General features: G+C 40.8%; 1 protein-coding gene across 4 annotated transcripts in view; it reads right to left on the reverse strand.

Moving 5' to 3' along the window:
• Window positions 1-17,618, reverse strand: part of MIA2 (MIA SH3 domain ER export factor 2) — a 60,000-nt gene extending 42,382 nt beyond the window's left edge. The window contains exons 1-6 of one of the 4 annotated variants that reach the window (XM_034768567.1): window positions 17,336-17,618; window positions 15,599-15,732; window positions 13,501-13,587; window positions 11,909-13,115; window positions 2,493-2,720; window positions 2,275-2,372 (exon numbers count right to left, since the gene is read on the reverse strand). In XM_034768567.1, coding sequence (XP_034624458.1) covers window positions 2,275-2,372; window positions 2,493-2,720; window positions 11,909-13,115; window positions 13,501-13,587; window positions 15,599-15,732; window positions 17,336-17,450 — 1,869 coding nt within the window. In that variant the 5' untranslated portion in view covers window positions 17,451-17,618. Of the gene's footprint in view, window positions 1-2,274; window positions 2,373-2,492; window positions 2,721-7,459; window positions 11,873-11,908; window positions 13,116-13,500; window positions 13,588-15,598; window positions 15,733-17,335 lie in introns of those variants that run through there. The other 3 variants (XM_034768568.1, XM_034768564.1, XM_034768565.1) reach the window with 3 other exon arrangements.
• Between the last annotated feature and the right edge of the window lie 3,221 nt (window positions 17,619-20,839).

Below are 20,839 nucleotides of genomic sequence, written 5' to 3' on the forward strand. Positions count from 1 at the left end.
TACTTTGCCCCACCCCATCCCATTTATCTTTCAATCCATAATATTCTCCCTTTACCTGTCAAATTCCCACATCCTCTTTCCTCTGCCTCTTCAGATCCCCTTTTCATCCCTTCAGTTATCTTTGTCTTCACCCCCTTTGCTTTGTTTCTCTCAAACATCCCTCTTCAAGTGCCCCATGTCTCTGCCTACCCCTTCCCACCTTCCCTTTTCAAGCCGCTCCCACCCAGTTTCTGCCCCACTTTCCCTGCTATCTTTAGAATCTTGCACTACAGATCCCTTCACTTACCAAGCTCACAGCCTTCCCTTACTCTCAGACCTTCCTTCCCCCAAGTCTCCCCTCTACTCTCCCTCCTCCTCTTCTCTCTTCATCTCCACCACAGCAAGTTTCTCCCATACTTTCTTTCTTCCCTTCCCCCAATCCCCTTTGCTTCTCCCAGGTTCCATCTCCCCAAGGGCCCTCACTTGTATTTGTTCCCTCCAGTACCAGTCCCCCACCTCAAGGCACAACCTGTACTGGTTCCTCACATCTCCCCTTCCCAACACTCCTCTCTGTATCGGTGCCCTTTCCTCGCTCCACAAGATCCCTCTGTTCCCAGTGCCTCCCTCATCAGCTCCACAAAGTCTACCTTGTACCAACCCCCGCAAGCAAATTCCCTCTTGTATCTGTAGCCCTCAGATCACCTCTTCCTCACTGTTCCCCCAGTTTCTCTCTCTCCAAGGACCCCTTGGACTCAGGGCTGCCCGGGGGGGGGGGGGCAAGTGGGGCAATTTGCCCCAGCCCCCACAGAGGCCCCCATGAGAATATAGTATTCTATGGTATTGCAACTATTTTTTATGGAAAGGGCCCCAAAAATTGCTTTGCCCCAGGCCCCCTGAATCCTCTGGGCGGCCCTGCTTGGACTTGTCACCACTCCCCAGCCCCCCTAAACCTGTCCCCCAATTCCTCATTCCCTCCCTCTCCAAAGATCAGACCCAACATCTCCATGTCTCTCCCTGTACCTGCTGCCCCCTTGCCCCCATGGTACCCCTCTCCAAGCTCCTCTCTGTCGCACCCATTTCCCCAGCTCTCCCAAGCTCCCTAAGTCCCCCTCCAAGATGCCTCCCCTGTTCAAGGTTTCCATGTTCCCCAACCAATGTCCCTTTGTGCCCCCACCCCCAACCACCACTGGCCTCTCTTCCCCATTCCCTCCCCGGAGGAGAAACAGCACGAGCTGCTGCTGGTGCTGGGTCATGGGTGCCTCCCTACCTGTCCCCTATGCCAACTGACAGGAGATGAGGAGGGTGTCTATGCAGGGAAGAGACTGAGCCAGCTCCCAAGTCTAGCTGCATGGGGACATAGTGGCACTGCAGCTGCCTCTTCCCAGCTTGTCATTTCTGCCTGACTGCACCTTTTACTGAGGGGTTATAAAGACTAATTTTTTAAAATCATCTTGTACAGCATCTAACTGTGGCCAGTGCACCTTCAGTTGTATTTCTACCACAGTTGAAAACAGCTGACTTAATCTATATATTGAAAGAAGAAAACAAAATCTATGGTAACACAACTTGCTGATGGAGATTTTACATTTGTAGATTTTGCAGCAAATACAAAATTATAGTTCCCACACCCACTGTGCCTCGCATTTTATATTATTTTATATATTGTACTAACTTTTGTACATTTAATATGTTCACAAGAGGACCATGTTATGTTGCTGTGGGAACCAAAAGTTTAAATTTCTTGATTCTGGTACTGTATGTGTAAAATCACTACTAAAAGATTGCAGTACCTTTTTTATTATTTTATTTTTTTATTCCAGGCCCAACCCAGCTTTCATTTAAATCAAAGGGAATTCTGCCAATGACTTCAATGGGAGCAGAAGCATGCCATGGGTTTCCTTTAAAAAAATAGATAAAAGATGCTGGTGTGTTTGACAAGTGTGTTTTCTTGGCTGTTCTATAAACACACATTTGAATGTACTAAATGCACAAGGAAGGATTCTGCAGAGGCAATGGGAGCAGCAAGGGGCTGAAGAAAACAGCAGCTAATGTGGCATTTCCTGCCCCCTCCCCTCACCAGTTGGGCATCAGGTCTCCCTGTAGCCAAGTTTGAAAATTCTGGTCTCCTTAAATGCTTCCTCAACATAAAAACAGAGGCCACACTGACGATACCTACCCCGATTTTGCTATCAGTTCCAACTCCAACTCCAGATGAGTTGCAGAATGTAACCAACAGCAGAATCGGGCTCAATTTCCCTCTGGTGGTGTTAAAACATTAAAGAAACAAAATCTTACCTTTTTGCTAACAGTTGCCATTGCTGAAAATACAGATTTTACAAGGTCACCAATTTCAAGACCATCAAAATGCAGGAGAATCTGATATATCCAGTCTTCTGTTAATTTATAAGGAAAGAAAATGTTTTGCATTATCAAGTTATCTTGTTAATAGCTCCATTTTTATTTTTACTTTTTTAAGATTGAAATCTTTTTTTCAGCTCAAACTTCACACTTACCATTATTGGGAATGTAGTTTTGAATAAGGAAAAAGATCTGTGATAAAGGTTTTTTAGCATCTAACTGAACATTTTTCGCTGAATTGTACATTTTCTTCTGAGCATTCACTGGAGCAATTGTTATTGCTTTTGAATGTTGGCCACTGTTATGTTCTTTATACAAAACTGTATGCCTGTGATGATCTTCTTTTGGAGCTTTGTCTGATAATTTTCTCTCATCAGATATATCTGCAAACAATTGTGAAGTGGAATCATGTTTATTTTCAGCCTTCTCATCAAGAATATTTTATTGAAATTTTCATGTGAAATTTTGTAAGATTATTTCCCACTATGTCACTGATTTGGTTTCTGAATTCCTCCTCATTTTCAAAGTCATTTTCAAAGTCAGACTCTCACTGGCAACTGCCAAAAAAGGAATCCCCCTCCCCCCAAAAAACCCCAAAACCAAACCCCTAAACAAATGGACAACTGATTTAAAGGGTTACTCTTCTGATGTCACCATGTGACAAGACAATATAATAAGTGACCTGGCAGGAATATAAGAATACTTTTAGGACAGGATTCTGTTTACATAATGTGTATTATATCACTGTAAATCTATATTCTAAAATATATTGGGCCAAATTCTGGTCTCAGAATGGAGTTGCGTGGATGTAACTGCAGGCAAAAAATATGGTTACCTACCTTTCATAACTGTTGTTCTTCAAGATGTGTTGCTCATGTCCATTCCATTCTAGGTGTGTGCACATCCACATGCACAATTGTTGTAGATTTTTGCCTTAGCGGTATCCGTAAGGTCGGCAGTGGCGCCCCCTTGAGTGCCACGTTCATGCGCCAGTATATCAGACTCAAACCCCTTGGCCGGGACAAAATACTTCTTTTTGTCCCTCTTTGAGGTGGGAGGAATGGAGGAAGGAGTTTGCCAGAGACCCTTGGCAATCTTAAGACACCGTCATGCATGGGTAGTCTAACATGGGTTGGGGTAGAGGCAGACAGGACATTAAACAAGATGTCCACCTGCTCAGCCATTTCCTCCACTTCCAGGCCCAAGCTCTCAGCCACCCAATGCAACAGGGCCTGGTGTTCCTTTAAATCGTCCATCGGGCTGGCCCTCGAGGGTCCAGCAACTGTCTCATCTGGGGATGAGGACGATCATTGCACCACCAGGGGAAGTTCCAGGGCATCTTCCCCCACAGGGAAGGGAGGCTTAGGAGTGGGCACTATTCCTTCTGCCTCGACCACCGAGTGTGCCTCGTGCACCGAGCCTGGTGCCATCAGTGGCGCCAGCTGTTGCTCCAAGGCGGCGACTGATGAGCGGTGAGAAGGGGGCATCGCCACAACCAGCATTCCCCATGCACCCCAATAAGGCCACTGCACCAGCCACTGGCCATGCTGCAAAGTTGGCGCTGTCAACGTCAACACAGCCTCGGGTGCCCATTCATGCTGGTGCAGTCTAGGCGAGGGGCTGAACTGGGCTTCCATGCTGGAGGAATCCCCTTCCGGTGACCACAATGGGGCCGTCGATGCCTGGGTCTGCTTTCTGACTGTCACCACTGGAGACCACTGCCCAGAGCGAGGTGATCGGTGCTGGTAACGAGGGGACTGGTGCTGGTGCCAGAGGGACTGGAGATGCGACGGGGAGCACTCCCATGATGCAGGCTACCAGGACCTGCACCTACAGGACGATTGGCAAGAGGTCGAACGGTGTTGGTAGAACGGAGACCGGCTTCTTACTCTAGGCGATCCAGTGACCAAGGATGAGTCTCAGAATGTCTGGTCTGCAACTCCAGCGACCTGCAGCTGGAGGTGGAGAGCGCTGCTTTGTCTTGGGGGATCAGCGACACTCCACTGCTCCCTGAGGGGTCTTAGCGGCTGGCTTGCCCTCATGCTTTTTAGTCTCCTTTTTGGGCACCAGCGATGGGGAATGGGGCTGGGCAGAGCCCGATGCCGGGGCCGCACTGTGCACCAACGCCGACGTACTTGGCGAGTCCTAGCGGGGCTGCACGGAGGCTGGACGCAGGGTGGCCTCTATGAGGAGAGCCCATAGCTGAATATCCCGCTCCTTTTGCATGCAGGGTCGGAAGTTCTTACAAATTCGGCATGTGTATCTAATGTAGGAGGCAAACTATGGCCCGCGGGCCATGTCCAGCCCATCAGACCTTTTAATCTAGCCCTCAAGCTCCCTCTGGGGAGCAGGGTGGGGGACTTGCCCCGCTCTGCCCGCCTGCTGCTCCCCAACCCTGATTCACAATTCCTTGATGAGCACCATCTTCCTGTACGCAGAGCCACTCTGCACAGGCACGATTGGCACTGCTTATCCAGACTTCACTGCGCTGTTTCTGGGATCGGAACCCCACCTCTATGTGGCGGCACACCCAATCCCCGAAGTGCTAGCCTCCTTGCACCAGTGTCCGCCCAAGCTAGCCAATGATCAAGGCCAGCAGCTTCGCAGGATATCACCCCTAATCGAGGCCAATTAGGAGCTCCTTCATCAACCAATCCATGAGGCACCGCTCCTCCAAGAGACTCACCTCATTCCTCATCAGCCAGTCACCACAGCCCAGACCCTCCTGGTCTCCTATGGCCCTACCCTTGAGGTTTTATGTTTATTTCCACTAAAATATATCTTTATTAAATAGAGTTTATTTGAATACCTCTGAATTGTTAATTTTGTGAGCATTCATGGCCCGCCATACAATTTCCATACCCAGATGTGGCCCTCAGGCCTAAAAGTTTGCCCACCCCTGCTCTAACATGTGACTCCCCTAAGAACTTGAGGCAGCTGCTATAGGGATCACTTACAGGTATAGGCCTTTTGCAGTCCGTGCAGGGCTTAAACCCCAGAAGACCAGGGCATGCCCTGCCTGGGGCAAAGTACCTGTTGGGACCCTAACTGCTAACTAGTAACCACACTTAAAAACTACTTAACACTAACACTATAAACAAAACTAAGGCCCAAAGTCAGTAGACAAAGAAACTGGGAAGCTGCTCCGACTAACCACCATGAGCGGTAAGAAGGAATTGAGAGGGCATAGGGTTGGTGGCGCCTGATATACCGGCACATGAGGGCGGCACTCATGGGGGTTCCATTTCCAACCCTACTGATACCGCTAAGGCAAAAATCTCCAACAACCATGCATGTAGGCACGCACACACCTAGAATGGATTCAACATGAGCAAGCACTCAAAGAAGAATTTGTGTTGCCCAGATGTAATTAAGACCAGAATATAGTTCATTATTTAGAAAAAATTATGTTTTGTCTTTGATCAGTACTGATTGGAGTACACTTCCAAGGTTGCCAGGTCTCTTTATGAAATCATGTTCAGATATGTGAGAGGAAAACTCAAGTAAGAGAGTGTAATAGCCAGGAAAAAAATAATTCATACAGGACTAAAGATGATCAGCTTTCCATAAACTAACAAATTTCCTTGCAAATGTTATATGCACAAAGAACAAACATAGACATGTTTGTCAGTGAGTAATGAATGGAAGCACACAGCAGCTGCACATATAGAAGAGTATTACAAGAGCTCATATAATTAACAAAAAACGCTACTATATGAGATGAACTCAATTTTGTGGAAAATTTCATAATCTTGTGCAGCAGCTATGAAGTTATTGTATGTCACCACTCCGCATATATACAGATATATGATGACAGAGCAAAAACGACTGGAGTTATCTGTGCCATCCTAAGTTTTGATTTCTTCAATTAGCTCAGTGATTTGGACTAAACAAGCAGGCTTCAGAAAACAAATTGTTTCCAGCCATAAAAAGGAAATAAGCATTAATTAATTTTTCATGGCAGTTCTGGAAGTACAGTTACTATATAAAAATATAATACAGTCACAATTAGTTACATTTAGTGAGCTAAGAAGAATTAGCAGTTTGTTAGAGAAAAAGGGTTACAATTAATTAAAATTAAGTCTGTTCATGCAAAAAAATTATTTATTAGAAAATACCCTAACTGGGCCATATTTTCAAAGCCTCAGTTTGGCTACTGAAACTGCACATGCCTATGTCCATGTTATGCCTAGGTTTTTATGCAACCCAAAACTTCAGATTTGTATGTATATATGTAGTTATATATCTTTAACTACCCAGTTTGTATGCACTGTTGACTGAGAAATATTGTAGGTGTTAAACTGTGGGCATAATTTTAGAGGATTTAGAATATTTAATCCTTTGAGCCAAATTCATTTCTGGTATAACTTCACTGGCTTCAGTAGATTTATACCAGGGATACATTTTTCCCATTAGAAAAACTACATTTACCAACTACATTCCTATTTTACTTACATTGTGAGAATGATAATTTAAATGATGGTGACACTAGTCACACAAATATGATACACTTTGATACTTTATGATGCCATCAATGAATACTGGAACCAAAATATGCAGTGGCATCAAGAGTTTGATTACAATGGGATTGATTATAAAAAAGAATCATGGTAAGATAGTCTTAAGTCTGACTTTTGAAATCAATAGACTTACTCACCAGAGTAAAATAACAGGCTAACAGATAGCCCGGTCTAATGTCCACTGAAGTAAATGGAAAGACTCTCATTAACTTCAATGAGCTTTGGATCAGGCCAGAGAACCTAAGGAAGAGGAACTATCTCTGGAATAATTGTGAACTCTATCGCTTAACAATTTTAGGTGGTTTTCTACTGGCTTTATCATTGATTCTTACAAGTACTTTACCCATGTCCATATATTTTATATTACATAATGGTGTCTATAACCTATAAGTAGTGTGGCATAAGGGAGTTATATATTCCTCAAAGAAAGCGTTAAATAGCTACACTATAATCACCAATTAACAGCTAGTAGCTAAATTCACTAGTGTTGATTTTAAACCACTAAAAGTGGACAGTTTCACACCTGTCTTACATTTTTCTCACACAAAGCAAGTATTGTTCTTGTTTTATCACCTTTAATTAGTAAATCAGTAGTCCAGTACCTGATTCTGCATTTTGGGCTTCACACTTTGTTCTGATGGCTGATAGAAGATCTTGTAGCTCTGGAAGAAAATTCATTTTCTCCTTTATACATTTCTCATAGCCAATGTCCAGATTATGTTCCTCTTCCACAGAGGCAGTCGCTTGTTTCTTCTGCATGAAACTGTCTTCACATGTAAAAGTAGTGATATCATGCTGAACTTTTTTAAACTGTTGTTCTAGCACCAAGAGTTTGTTTTTTTCACATAGACTCTTTAAAGGTTGCTTCACTTCCTGAGACAATTTTGAATAAAGCAGTTGGTATGCAATGAATGGGTTGGATATATCTGTGTTCCTTTCAATTACTCTTTGGCCTTCTTTCCTTGTTTTCTGGGACATAGACTCTGTCTCCCAGATTATGGTTTTATCAGTTTCCTTGTTGTTTGTTCCTGTTTCTGATGTAATCTTTTTTTCCTGAATGCCAAGTTGTCCTTCCTCAGATCTATTTTTTAGCATTTTAAAATTATCTATGTTTAAATTATTTGTAGCTTCTGCAGTCTGAACTGTGTCTTTCTCTTGTTCAGATTCATTTTCCTTTAACTCAGCCTCTCTCCTTTGCACATTATTAAATTCTACCTTTATCTGGTTTATCCTAATATCTTCCCTGTTTTCATTTGGGTCTAGGACAGGAATTTTGTGTTCAGAATTTTTTCTTAGGTCTCCATTATTATTTTTACTAAACAAACTTCCAAGAAACTGTGAAGTTTTTGTAAAAATACTAGTCACCACCCTGTCTGTCATGACACCATTTTTATCATTTATATTTTGGGAGTCTGTTTTTTTCTGATCATCAGTATCTTTTTTGCTTTTTTCCTTACTATCTCTTGTTTTTTCAGACAAAGTTAATTTTTCTATATGATTTATGTTTTCAGTTGGAAGAGCATCTTCCCTGTCAATGTGTCTTTTACCATTCAGATCTCTATGTTTCACAGCATTTAAATGGAGTGTATCCAAGCCCTGCTCACTTTGCGAAGGTACACGTTCTATGTTGTTGTGTGCTGAATCATGATAATGGGGAATATGTGACAAAGGCTTGTTAGGATTACAGCCACCATGATTTTTAAGAGGTGCCTGGGTTTGCAATTCAGTAGACTCAAAAGATTCTAAATGTAATGCTAGCTTTCTTTTTTCAGAGTTTTCAACTACACTAGATTGTTCTTGGAATAAATGTTCGTGTTCAGTAAGTAGGATATGATTGGATTCTGCAGTTGTTTTTGTTGTAACTAAACTTTCTTCAGACATTTTCTGTGATTCTGCTACGTCCTGTAGCTTTGGTTTTACATTGTCATTTGAATGAGGATATGATGATATTTTCTGATATTCAGATTCATTTTCTGTATTTATGCTTTCCGTATCTTCATGATGACTTGAACTGCTGGGCTCAGGCACTTCTAAATCTGATGATATGGAAGACTCTTTTCTTTTATTATGTAGCATCTGATTTTTACAGTTCTTTCCAGGATCTGAATTAGTATTATCCTCAGTCCCATGTTCTGATATCAGAGGCTCATGTTGGGAAGATGAATCATCCAGTTCTATATCTATTGGCTCTTTCTTATGGCGTGGTATATTCATGGAAATTTGTTGAGATTGCAGCTCCTCTTCAGAAAAAGTATCAGCACTAGCATCAAGTGCTATAATCTGTTCTTGTAGAACTTGTTCCCCAAGAACATTCACTGTTAATGAATCATCACTAATTCTAGTATTATCAGAATGATGTTCAGATGGATTTGAAATATGTTCTCTTTTATTGTAGTCTTCATCTATTTGCTCCTGTGGAAATGGCACAGAAGATTGTGGAACTTCATTGCCTTTGTTTTGCAAACCATCCAGTAAATAATTTAATGTGTGACTGTCTTGCTCAAGAATTATATTCTCACTTTGTATTATTTCCTCAGACGTATCTACTGAAGATGTTTCTTGGTTAGCCAAAATATTTGCTCTCTTTTCATTTTGGGGTTTATTTGGCTCATAAGTTTTTATCATTTGCTCACTGTGTTCTAGGTTATCTTCACCACACTTTGAAATATGTTGTGAAAAATTCTCTGGCTGTTTTATTCTGTCTTGGGAAAAATTATTTATGTCTTTGCTATTCACTACAATTTTGTCTAACACAACATCATCAACATTTGAGTTGGAAAAATTATCTTTTATGGAATCTTGAGAGACATCATGCATACCTTTGTCAGAAGAATTTTCAGTATATTCCACATCAGTGAGTTCTCTTTCTTCTTCAGAATCCAAAGTAATATGTTGTCCCTGTACTTCATTATTTCCATGGTGTTTTGATAGTGATTCATCAAATTCCAGAGAAGATAACTGGTCTGAAACTTGAACTTTCTTTGTGTCAGCAATGTGATCAATGCCAAGTTCATGACCATTATCCTCTGAAAAATTTTCAGCTAAGTAACCCTGCCTTTCTCCCTTTTTATTAATATTTTGTTGACTAGAATAAGAATCTTCACAAAAGTATCCATGTTGTCCTGGTAAATCTTTTATATTTAATTTTGATTCTAAAGATACCTGCTGCTCATCTTCTAAAATAGAACCTTCACTTTTCTCTTTTATATTAGAAAATTCCTCTCTTTCATTACTTTTAGAATTGTGTTCCTTGCATTTTGGATATGTAAATAAAGGGTCTACTCTGTGTTCTAACTGGGATTCTGTAAATGAAAGAAGTGAGCTATCTTTTACCAGTTTAGTATCTTTCATTGTGTTTTCACTATCTTGTTCAATATTTTGCCCTGTCAATGGAGAAAATAGAACACTTTCTTTGGAAATGTCTACATCACTCTTCTCTAGTACTTGTTCATTAATCTTCTGATTTGTTTGGCCTTTCAGTTCAATTTCTTTGCCATTTGTAGTCTGGCCATTTTCATCATCGAAGCTCAGAGTCTCTGGTAGCCTTTGCAGAGAATGCTCATCTTTGGTTGCAAAACATTGGAAGCTCAGTATGTTTTTATAACGACTAAAAGAAAAGACAGACTGTGGTTCTTCAAACTGGTTTTGCTTGTCTTTCTCAGAATTATCAGCTATGTCTAAGTCCTGAGATAAACTTGAAGAAGATAAAAGCTGGGATACAACTGATTCCTGAGTGTCTTGAGAAACTATAGATTCCTGCTCCTTTTGATCATCTGATATGTCCATATTAAAATCTATGTTGCCAGAGATATATTCATACCAACCTGCCTGGTCATTTTTGCTCTCTGATTCCTCTGTTATCTCTTTTACTTCAGTATTTTCTATTACTTGACTTTCTGCTGCTGAATTTTGTTCTGTACTGAACAAAAGCTCAGTTAGTTTGGTTTTGTCTGATATTCCTTGAGTAAGAGGTGACTCAGCTTCATGTAGGTTTTTCTTGAAGTTCAGAAGACTATCTAAATTTGCTGGCAACTCCCCAGAACTTGGTGTGTCATATTCTGAATCTACTGATTCTTGTTTATTTGTTTTCAGATTATTTTGTCCTTCATCTTGCATCATTTCAGCTATTTCTCTTTTTGATTTCCTCTCTACGTAAGTTTCAGTTTCCTGTAGGTTTAAACCATGCATTTCTTCATTCTTATCTGTTCTGTCCTCTGTATGTTCAATTGGTTCCTCTTTTGATAACACACGCTGTTCACTAGAATAAAAATCTTCACTTAAATATTCATGTTGTACTGGTGAATCTATAGTATTTTCTAACTTTAAATATAAAGATACGTGCTGCTGGTCTTTGGAGATAGGGACATCACTGTTATCTTTTATATTAGAAAATTCCTCTCTTTCACTACCATCAGAAATGGGTTCCTCGGGGTTTGAATATCTAGATATTTGTGAATGTTGACCTGGGGAGATTTTAGGTTCTAATTGGGATTCTACAGATAAAAGGGGTGAAGTATTGTTATCTTTTACTAATCCGGTATCTTGTATAGTTTTTTCACTACTTTGTTCATTACTTTGCACTGCTAATGGGGACAACAGAACACTTTCTTGGGACACTGCTACATCTCCCGTCTCTTGCACATTCTCACTAACCCTCTGATTTGCTTGTAATTTCACTGCAGTTTCTTTACTTCCTTGTAATATTTCATCATTATTTTCAAATTGGGAGAGTTCTTCACTAAAGTTCAAATCCTCCTGTGCACTTTGCACAGATTCCTTTACTTTGGTTGTTAAACTGTGAAAGTGCAGTATGTTTGTAAAATGACTAAGTGAGAGGAAAGATCGAGATTCTTCAAACGTGTCATGCTTTTCTTCTTCTGAATTTTTAGCAATAGTGGAGTCTAAGCTCTGAGGTGAGCTGGGAAAAGAGTGAAGCTGGGATGTAACTGATTCCTGTGTGCCAGGAGCAACCACAGATTTCTGACCCTGTTGATTATCTGATGTGTCCCTATTAAAAGTAATGAAGTTACTATATATATTTTCATACCAACCTGACTGGCCATTTATGCTTTCTGACTCCTGAGTTATCTCTTTAACTTCAGTGTTTTCCATAACTTGAGTTTCTGATACTGGGTCTTGTTCTAAACTGTAAGGTTTAATTAGTTTGTCTTTGTCAGCAACATCTGTAGTAAAAGATGACTCTTCTGCATTTTTGATGCTCTTTAAATTGAGAGGATTATCTTCATTTACTGACGGCTCCCCAGAAGTTGGTGTTTTATTGTCAGAATCTAATATTTCTTGTATATTATTTTTCTTGTTATTTTGTTCTTCACTTATCATTACTTCGGCTGTTGCCTTTTTCAGTTCTCTGTCCATCTGAGATTCAGTTTCTTGTGGGCTTGAAGTCTGAATTTCTTCATTCTTATCTGTTGCAACCTTCATTTCTCTGCTTTGCTCCTCTTTTGTTATAGTGTTCTCTTTCTTAGCATGCCCAAATGTTAAAACATCACTTAAACCCAAATTAAACCAGCTTGATTTGGATACCTCATTGTCACTCTTTTGCTTTTCTTCTGTTGATGTTTCCGCAGCTGCATTTCTTTGTTCAAACTCAGAATGTTCAGCATTACTAGAACTATCATGGATTTGTGGATTATTTTCTTTGGACAGCAAACCAAGGCCTGAATTCTCTCTACCAAAACGTAGTAAATCTGTCAGTCTACTCTGAAACCAGCCAGAAGGATCTGGTTTATCCTCATCATTTAGTTCTTTCATGTCACTTTCATCAGTTATTGCTATTTTTCTGCTTCTGAATGTATTTTCTTCTAGAGATTCGGTAACTGTTTCAAAAGCTTCCTCATCTTGTTTACTTCCTAGGCCAAGCCATCCTACAATGCCAGAAACAGTCCATGTAGATTGTATTGGAGCTGGTTTCAATGGGTGACTGCTTTCAGCTTCTTGCAGGACAGCATCATCTTTTCCATTTTTGTTCTTTCTAAACAATTTATTGCCCTCAGTCTCCTTTTGAGTGTGAGGGTCTTTGAATTTTCTGTCTAATTCATCACTTTCAGGAACTGACTCAATTCCATGTTCCCGATGGAAGGAAATACTTGTCTGTTTTTGGAGCTCACCTTCGGGCATCTTTGATTCTGGCTCTGTGTAAGGTAATGGATATTCACTTTCTTCATTATGATCATGCAATACACTATCTTTATTTTCCAAAAGGTATTCACCTCCATCAAGACAAAGGAAATCAGTTTCCTAAAAGAATAATATTCACCTTTTTATTATGTGCATGAATGTTTTAAAGTATTTTGTAATAAAATAATATACCCGTTTTATCTACTTTTTTGCTTATGTACAATAGTATGTGTGTATAGCTTTGTATGAGGAAATGTAGATAATCTGGATATTCCTCATGGCTCTATTTGGCTTAGTTGGTATTATGTGTGGATCTAAACTTCTTAATAGAGTTCTGTGTCTGAGCATTATACACAGACAAATGGTAAAATAACAAGAAAAACACATACTGAATGACCCCAAAAAAGACTGGCAATGACACCTGAGTTTCTACCCATATATCACCTGGAGAACAGAATTTCAGCTGTTCATCAGTATACAGGGAAGATTGGTGATATTAGTTTACCTTAGTTGGCACTTCTACTTCTTCTGTAATAAAAACATCTTCAATTTGAACGGCATTCTTTGGGAAATATCCAAAATCCTTCCCTTTCTATAAAAATAAAAATGGAAGGAGAGTATTTAGCATTTTGTTATATATACAGATGATGTGCGTATCTTTGCATGTTAAGAACTTATGATCAAACAAATACTTAGATTAGAAGAGCCCTGTAAAGTTGATATTGATACCCATTTTGGTCAATGGAACCCCTTCTCCTTCACAAAAAAAAAATTTCTCCATTACTTCTTGAAGCGTATCACACTATATACCCCATGCTATTTTTTACAGTATACACTTGCACATTACTATTGTGAACATGTGTTGGTTCAGTATCAAAACAGTAACCTGGACACAGCTTCAATTCGGGTGTTGTTATATGCACTAATGATTTGATCCCACTCCCACTGAAATCAGTGGCAAAGCTCCCAGTGACTTAAGTCAAACCAAATTCATTCCCTCATAGCAAATGAGAACCATACTCCTCCATGTATCTTATGTTCACAAATGTAATGTATACACTGGGTACCTACTACCAGCCCTAAATTATTTCTCTCTGTAGATGTGCCAGGGAACTAGATGAGAAATTGTTATGATCCACATCAACAGGAGGTACAGGGTTATCTAGTAATCTGAGCAACCAAACTCTTAACTGAAAGAAAAGCATTACATTTTTATATTATCAAAGACTACAGGCAATGATCACCTGTGCTGCTTTTGAAATTATTCTGCCCTACTAGGTAAATATATATTTTATGACATGTTCAAATTTTCAAAATGCATAAAATTTCACTGCGTTGATTAACTTTATTTTTTGTAGAGCTATCAGGTCTTCTATTGTAACCATCACCTGGTATTTGAGCACCTACAGGGTTTGAACTATATGCAAACACATGTCCACTGTATCTTAAGTCCACCTCTGTCTTAACCACTTGACCATTCTATTGAAGGTGCTCAAGAAAAATTCCCACTTTCTTCTTTGGGAGTTTTGTTTTAACAAAGATTGCAGGATCAGACACCAAAATTGGATTTTTGATTAGATAGTTTTAACCACTCCTTACCTTCATTCTAATTAGTCTGTGAATGCTTGACCCAATAGACTTGAATTGTTCTAAGTAAGCAATGTAGTTAAAAGACAGATGATATGGTAGTGACTATAGCATAATTACTGTGAGACTGAAGACCAGGATTGCAGTCTCAGCTCTACCACTCCCAGTGGGATCTTGGCCAAATCTAGGGTTAACTTTCCCTATCTGGGGAAAATGGAAATCGTAACTACCTACCTCACAAAGATGCCGTGAGCCTTAATTGGCTAATGTTCATCAAGTGTTGTAAGATCCTCAGATGACAGGTATTATAGATGTGCAAATGTATTATTACAGGGGTGGCCAAACCATGGCTTGTGAGCCACATGTGCATCTTTTACAGTTAACGTGCAGCTCATGAAGCCCTCTATGTCCCCCCATTTTCTGGTGGGGGAGTTCAGGGCTTCTGCCCTGCAGTGGGGTGGTGGGGCTAGAGGCTTCTGCCAAAGACGACTGGTGCCTGCTGATAGTGGGGAGCACAATTTAAAGGTTTGGCCCCCCCAACAGCTTGAGTCACCCCCCGCCCCCCCAGCATGCCTCCCCTCTTACCCTCACCAGTCCCTCCCTGCAGCTCCTATGTGTTAGCTTTGTGTGGAGAGAGGCAGCAGCAAAAGCAGCGGCTCTCCCTTCAGCTCCCACCTGTTTGAAGCTGCCTCGCCCCATAGCTGCAGCTCTCAACTTGCTGGCTCCAGCAGCTGCAGTGCAGGGAGGGGGTCTGGTGACACCGTGTGACCGAACAGGGCCAGCAAACCCTGGCAAAAAGCTTTGGGGGGCACATGACATCGCATGCCACCCCTCCCCACGTTGTCTCTGGTTTCTTCTCCAGCAGGGAAGAAGGGCTCAGAGCTTCAGACCTCCAAGGCATGCCTGTCCAGGCGTGGCACTCAAATTTCTGAAGATTGTTGTATGCTTGACCACCCCTGGATTATTGTTTTACTTGGCTTGCTCATAGTGAAATTATTGCAGACTGAAATACTTACACTTCCTGCCCACAAATCTTCCCTTTTTCTTGAAAGTTTGGAGTACACGATTATCTCTTCCCCCATTTTGAATTTCAGATATCGGCAGTCAGGCCCTACGTAGTCTTTAGTGCCTTGGACTCTGATCATTGCAGCTGAATATATGTAAAAAGGGAGCAAAAAGCAACTATAATAACTACTTTTCTTAAATCACTCATCACTCTGAAAAAGTAGATGCGATGTATATGAAGAAACAGTAAACATTGTTTATATATGAATAAAATATGTTTTATGATAATATCACTGTTTAAATTCTAAAGTAGAAAGCTACTAAAAACTGGAATATACATTGGAGGCCCTATCCTGCTCTCATTTAAGTCAATGGCAAAAATCCTATTGACATCAGTGAGAACAAATTCCAGTCCTAGATGTGCAGACCATTTTCAGTATTGGCACACACAAAACTTCCAGTGCCTTCAATAGGAGTTATACACGTGGAGCAGCTGCAGGGTAAGGTGTTACACACCTCCAAGATCCAAACGCAACATTTTCCAAATATTTTGATTATTTGACTTTTAAATATTGCACATTTTCATTGACTTATGTTTCAGCTATTTTAGTCATGTCTTTTGAATGTAATATTAAAGACAAACAAGCTAAGTTTAAACAATATAAGCATGAAGGAATAGACATGTTGCCAAAAGCAGGAAATTTAAAGTGTAAGTGGCTGGCTTTCATTTTAATTTCCTTTTCAATAACTTTTTAAATACTGTACTCAATTTGAGTCCCAATCCCTCCCATAAACTGCTCTAGAGAAGCAGACACCTGAGCCTGCATGGAGCTCCCTGAAGTCAATGGGGCTCCACATGGGTGCAAGGATCCATCTGCATAGAGCAACTTGCAGGATTGGGAACTCTGTGTGCAAATGTCAGCTTGCAAGGTGGATAGGCTCTCAATTTTGAACGGACAAAAATTTGTAAGTGCAAAATCAAAGGAGGCAGCTGAAAAATTGGCTCAAAGTATAAGTGACAAACAGGTTTCACAGTAGTAATCAGAGAGGTGGCTTTTCCACAAAGTATCCATTTTGTATCACTGCCATTTCTGATTCTGCAGCAAGCCTGGATAGCTATTTATGCAGACAATTCACCCAAATTATATAGGGCTTTTCTGTCCTATTCTTTAGCTAGTTTCTGCCCTTAATTCACACCATAGCAGGAAAAATAAATAAAGGGCAAATGAGCAGTATCTTTCACAAGAAGAACTTATAATGGAAAAAAAAAGAACATTTTGCTAAACCAGAATATGTGTTCTGAAAACATTTTTATATTAATTTTACATTTACAGATATATCAGTTTAGAATTTTTAAAAAGTATTACAGTATACAGAGAAGAATCATTAAAAAAATAAATTAGATGCTTCTTAACATAGACTATTTTGAGGAAACTCATGAAAAACTATAAGGTGTTAGCTCCAAGTTTCTAATGTACTGGTAACAAGAAGTATTTCTACTGAACTTTGCTCTTTTGCATATTTCCACAACACAATCCCACAAGAGGGTTTTCCAGGAATATTTTTCCTTTATTGAAAATATATAGGGGTATCTTTCATAAGCCTAATACTTTGACAACAGTACATTAAAGCATTTACACTTCCCAAATTTTCTTTCACATTTTTATTGTGGGCTTCTACATTGTGATTTGAAATGACTGCATATGGATTTACCAGACTCATTAAAAACAAAAAAACTTTTAACTTACTTTCACATTCCTGATCACCACACTTTTTCCACTCTGACATTAGCTTTGTACTCTGCAGACTTGTTAAAAATGAAATTACTAACAGCAAAATTCTGTGATCCAAAAACGTCGCCATACTAGAAAAGCAAAACGTAAATCTAGAATTTGGCAAAACTGCGCAAGTCGGATTGGTATTCAGTCAGCAGAAATATCCAATATTATTGTACTTAACCTAACCAAATGTTGAAAATAAGATCCCATTTTCCTTCCGGCTGCAGAATCTGCTTAAGCAGAAGAGCACTAGATTTCACAATTTGCAGAGTCAGGTATCCTGATTAAACACATAGGCTTAATAATTAACTAAGTTTTGATAGTTGGACTAGTATTTTGAATACTAAGCAATGAACTCTATCCAGACTGAAGATTTTAGACCTCCTAGAAGCTAATAAGCAAGTGGGTTATATTGTGCTATATGTGGCTTATGGGAAATTGTGGGGCAAACATTCAACATTTGTAGAAAGTTTTAGTGAAAATTATGGTTTATTTTCCTGATTGTTGAAGGAATATTTTTATAATACATCTCTTCAACACATTGTGAGCTCAGTCTCTCATGTATTGGCTCAATTTCTTGTGTAAACTGATTTGCACAATTGCCTTTATAGCTGCCAACCATTTTTTTTTTTTTTTACAGAAAAAATTCCTCAAATAAACCATAGGTTGTGAGGCATATTGTCCCCAGCCACCAGAATGTTCTGTGTGTGCTGGTGTACTTTAGGTTATTTTTACATTAATATATTGATTATCAGGGCCTCAGAGCAAATGCATTTTTTTTCAGTGTGCTCTTCTCAAGTGCTGCACCTGATCCTGCAAGGTGCTGAGTGCCTCCCAAGGGAGGCTAAGCCTCTCAACTTCCATTAACTTTAATGGGAGTGGAGGTGGCTCAACACCTCACAGGATCAAGGCCTTGAGGATATGTTTACACTGCTGTCACCCACAGGATCGGTGCTATGCCTCCAGCTTTGGAACAGTCTCTAGGCGGAATCCTTTCAGAGTGCCTGACCCCCTAGGGATCTCACTCTGCCTCCAGGGTAAGCCATGTGGCTTCACCACCTCCTTGGATTGGACCTCTGAGCCTTTAGGACTTTTCCTTCACATCTCAGCTGAGTCCAACTGAGATAAGCTTTTGGTAGAGACTTGTACACTCTTCAGGGATTAATGCACCTCAGCAAGCATTTGCAGTGACACTCAAACCACATTGTCAAAACAGTAGGGTTTATTAGTCAACTGGAACACAGCATAGAAAGTCCTTAGGTTAGCAGAGAGAACTGAAGGTTAAAGACTAGATCATTCTGATAAACCCAGAGGCCAATCAAGCTGTAGTGAACCCCATTGTTCAAGCTCTGTCTCTCAGTCTGACCTCCAGTCCTTGGTCAAACTCAAGGTGAGCCCGGACTCCTTTCCCTAACCAACTCTTATTCCACATCTCACACCACTCCAGTCCTTTGTTCTCGGGCTGGGGATTGTTGCGCCACTTTTCGGAACCTTGAGGAGAAGCAGGGAAATCCATATCCTTCTGGGTTGTTGGTTGCTAGGTGTCAATGTCTTGGTGATTGTATTTGCCTTTGTCTTCTCAGCTACTCCGTTGATATGTGAACTAAGGCTGAGACACTAGGTAACAATGCAGCATGTAGGGGAAACTGAGGCACACACAGGCTTCATACAAATATTACTGAAAATTCCCACATTGTCACAAATGCACACTAAGCCAAGGCTCTGACTCAGGTTTGAGACCAAGCCTGCCCTCCATCCACACACAAATCAGTCTGTCTCAGGTCAGCAAGCACTCAGGACCCAGGTCCTAGCCTGAGTCCCACTGAGATTCAGGTCCAAGCCCTGTCATTTTGCAGTGTGGATGCAGCTCAAGACACAGACCTGAGTCAGAAGATCTGCGTTGTGCAGTATAGAAGTTTAGCATGGCTACAAGACCCAGGTCCAGCAATTGTGAGCCCAGGTTTACAATGCAATTTGGATGCTCAAACACTGTCTTAGAAACACTAATTCCAAATGTCTAAGTCCCACAGAGCTGAGTTTACAATATAGTGTAGATATATCCTGAGAGGATAAAACATAAACCCGCACGACTAAAAACCTACATTCTCTGGCTCACGTTACATATTGATATATCAATATTAAAGTGACCTCCTGTCCTGTGTTTTAAGGGGGATCCCTTGTTTGGTGCCTAACAACCCAAATCCAGTAAGCCAGAGCATGCTTTCAAGCAATAATGGTACAAAGGCTGAAACCCTGGGTTACAAATGTATGATTTTGTACCATCCATACCTCATGAAAAATAAACTCTCACATTTTTGATATAGCTCTCCTGTATTTCCTTGGCCATTAGTACATATTCCATCACAATGACACCACATGGCAAAAGTATCTAACAGTATGCAAACCACAATCATCAACACTGGAAAAACAGACATAAAACCAGTGACAGGAAAACTCCAACGATTCAGGACTTAGGACAGGTTCTGGTAAGCCTTCTATGGATACCACTCAGCAACTATTGAGGCCCCCAATAGGTTTCATACCCTTCCTCATGCCTCCCCTAAACAAATCCTATTTCCCCACAACCTGTTTGTTATCTTCTTAGGACACTGCTATCTCAATGTGTTGTGGGTCTGGGAGCCAGGGCAGTTAGCAGGTGTGCTTCCCCTCTACTGTATCCTGGAGCATCTTTGTAGGGCCTCTCTTCTACTATTTTTCAACCTCCCTGCTGTCAAGGTCTGCCCCAGTCTCCCTTCTGTGGTGTCACCCTTCCTTTCCACCTGCACCTCGTTTGGTAACCCCAGTCTCCCTCCCCTCTCCATACTGTTCCCAGCCCATGGTGTTCCTCTCTAGCCTGACAGTGTCCACATGCTGGTTGTGTTTGCCGTTTAGAAGGAGGGGCCGTGGTTTTGGGATAGAAGAACCACACACCCCTTCTTCCCCTGCCCCCCCAGTGTGGTTGTTCTCCAGGATGATCCCTTTTAGCCAAGCGCAAACAGCCCAGCTAGCATGCCCGAGGTCTAATGTCTCGGGGATCACCAAACAGGGGGGATTACTGTTCCCTTACAAAACCTCCCCTATTTCAACCAGGTGACCATGAATGATATCACTCTTCTGAAGCTAACACAGAAAGATAAAGACCGAATGTTGCATGAGTGTGACCAAAACCCAGGACCCTTCGCTGCCATGCTTTGTGCTGCAATGATTCCAGATCACTTGCTACTGACTTGACATGATGTTGCATTCTATATGGTTTTATGAAAATATGCTAATGTAACTCGAATCTGCTTCATGCAAAAGGTCTCTTGAAAGGTATCATTACAAAGCTTATAATCTACTGATCATCATATTTGTATAAATGTACCACTCTTGTATCTGAACCAGGGCCGGCTCTAGGCACCAGCGTTCCAAGAAGTGGGGTGGCACTTCTCAAGGGGTGGTATTCCAGCCCTTTGGGGGTGGCTCTTTTTAAGG

The sequence above is a fragment of the Trachemys scripta genome, chromosome 4 (genome assembly GCF_013100865.1).
Source record: "Trachemys scripta elegans isolate TJP31775 chromosome 4, CAS_Tse_1.0, whole genome shotgun sequence".
NCBI classification, from domain to species: domain Eukaryota; kingdom Metazoa; phylum Chordata; order Testudines; family Emydidae; genus Trachemys; species Trachemys scripta.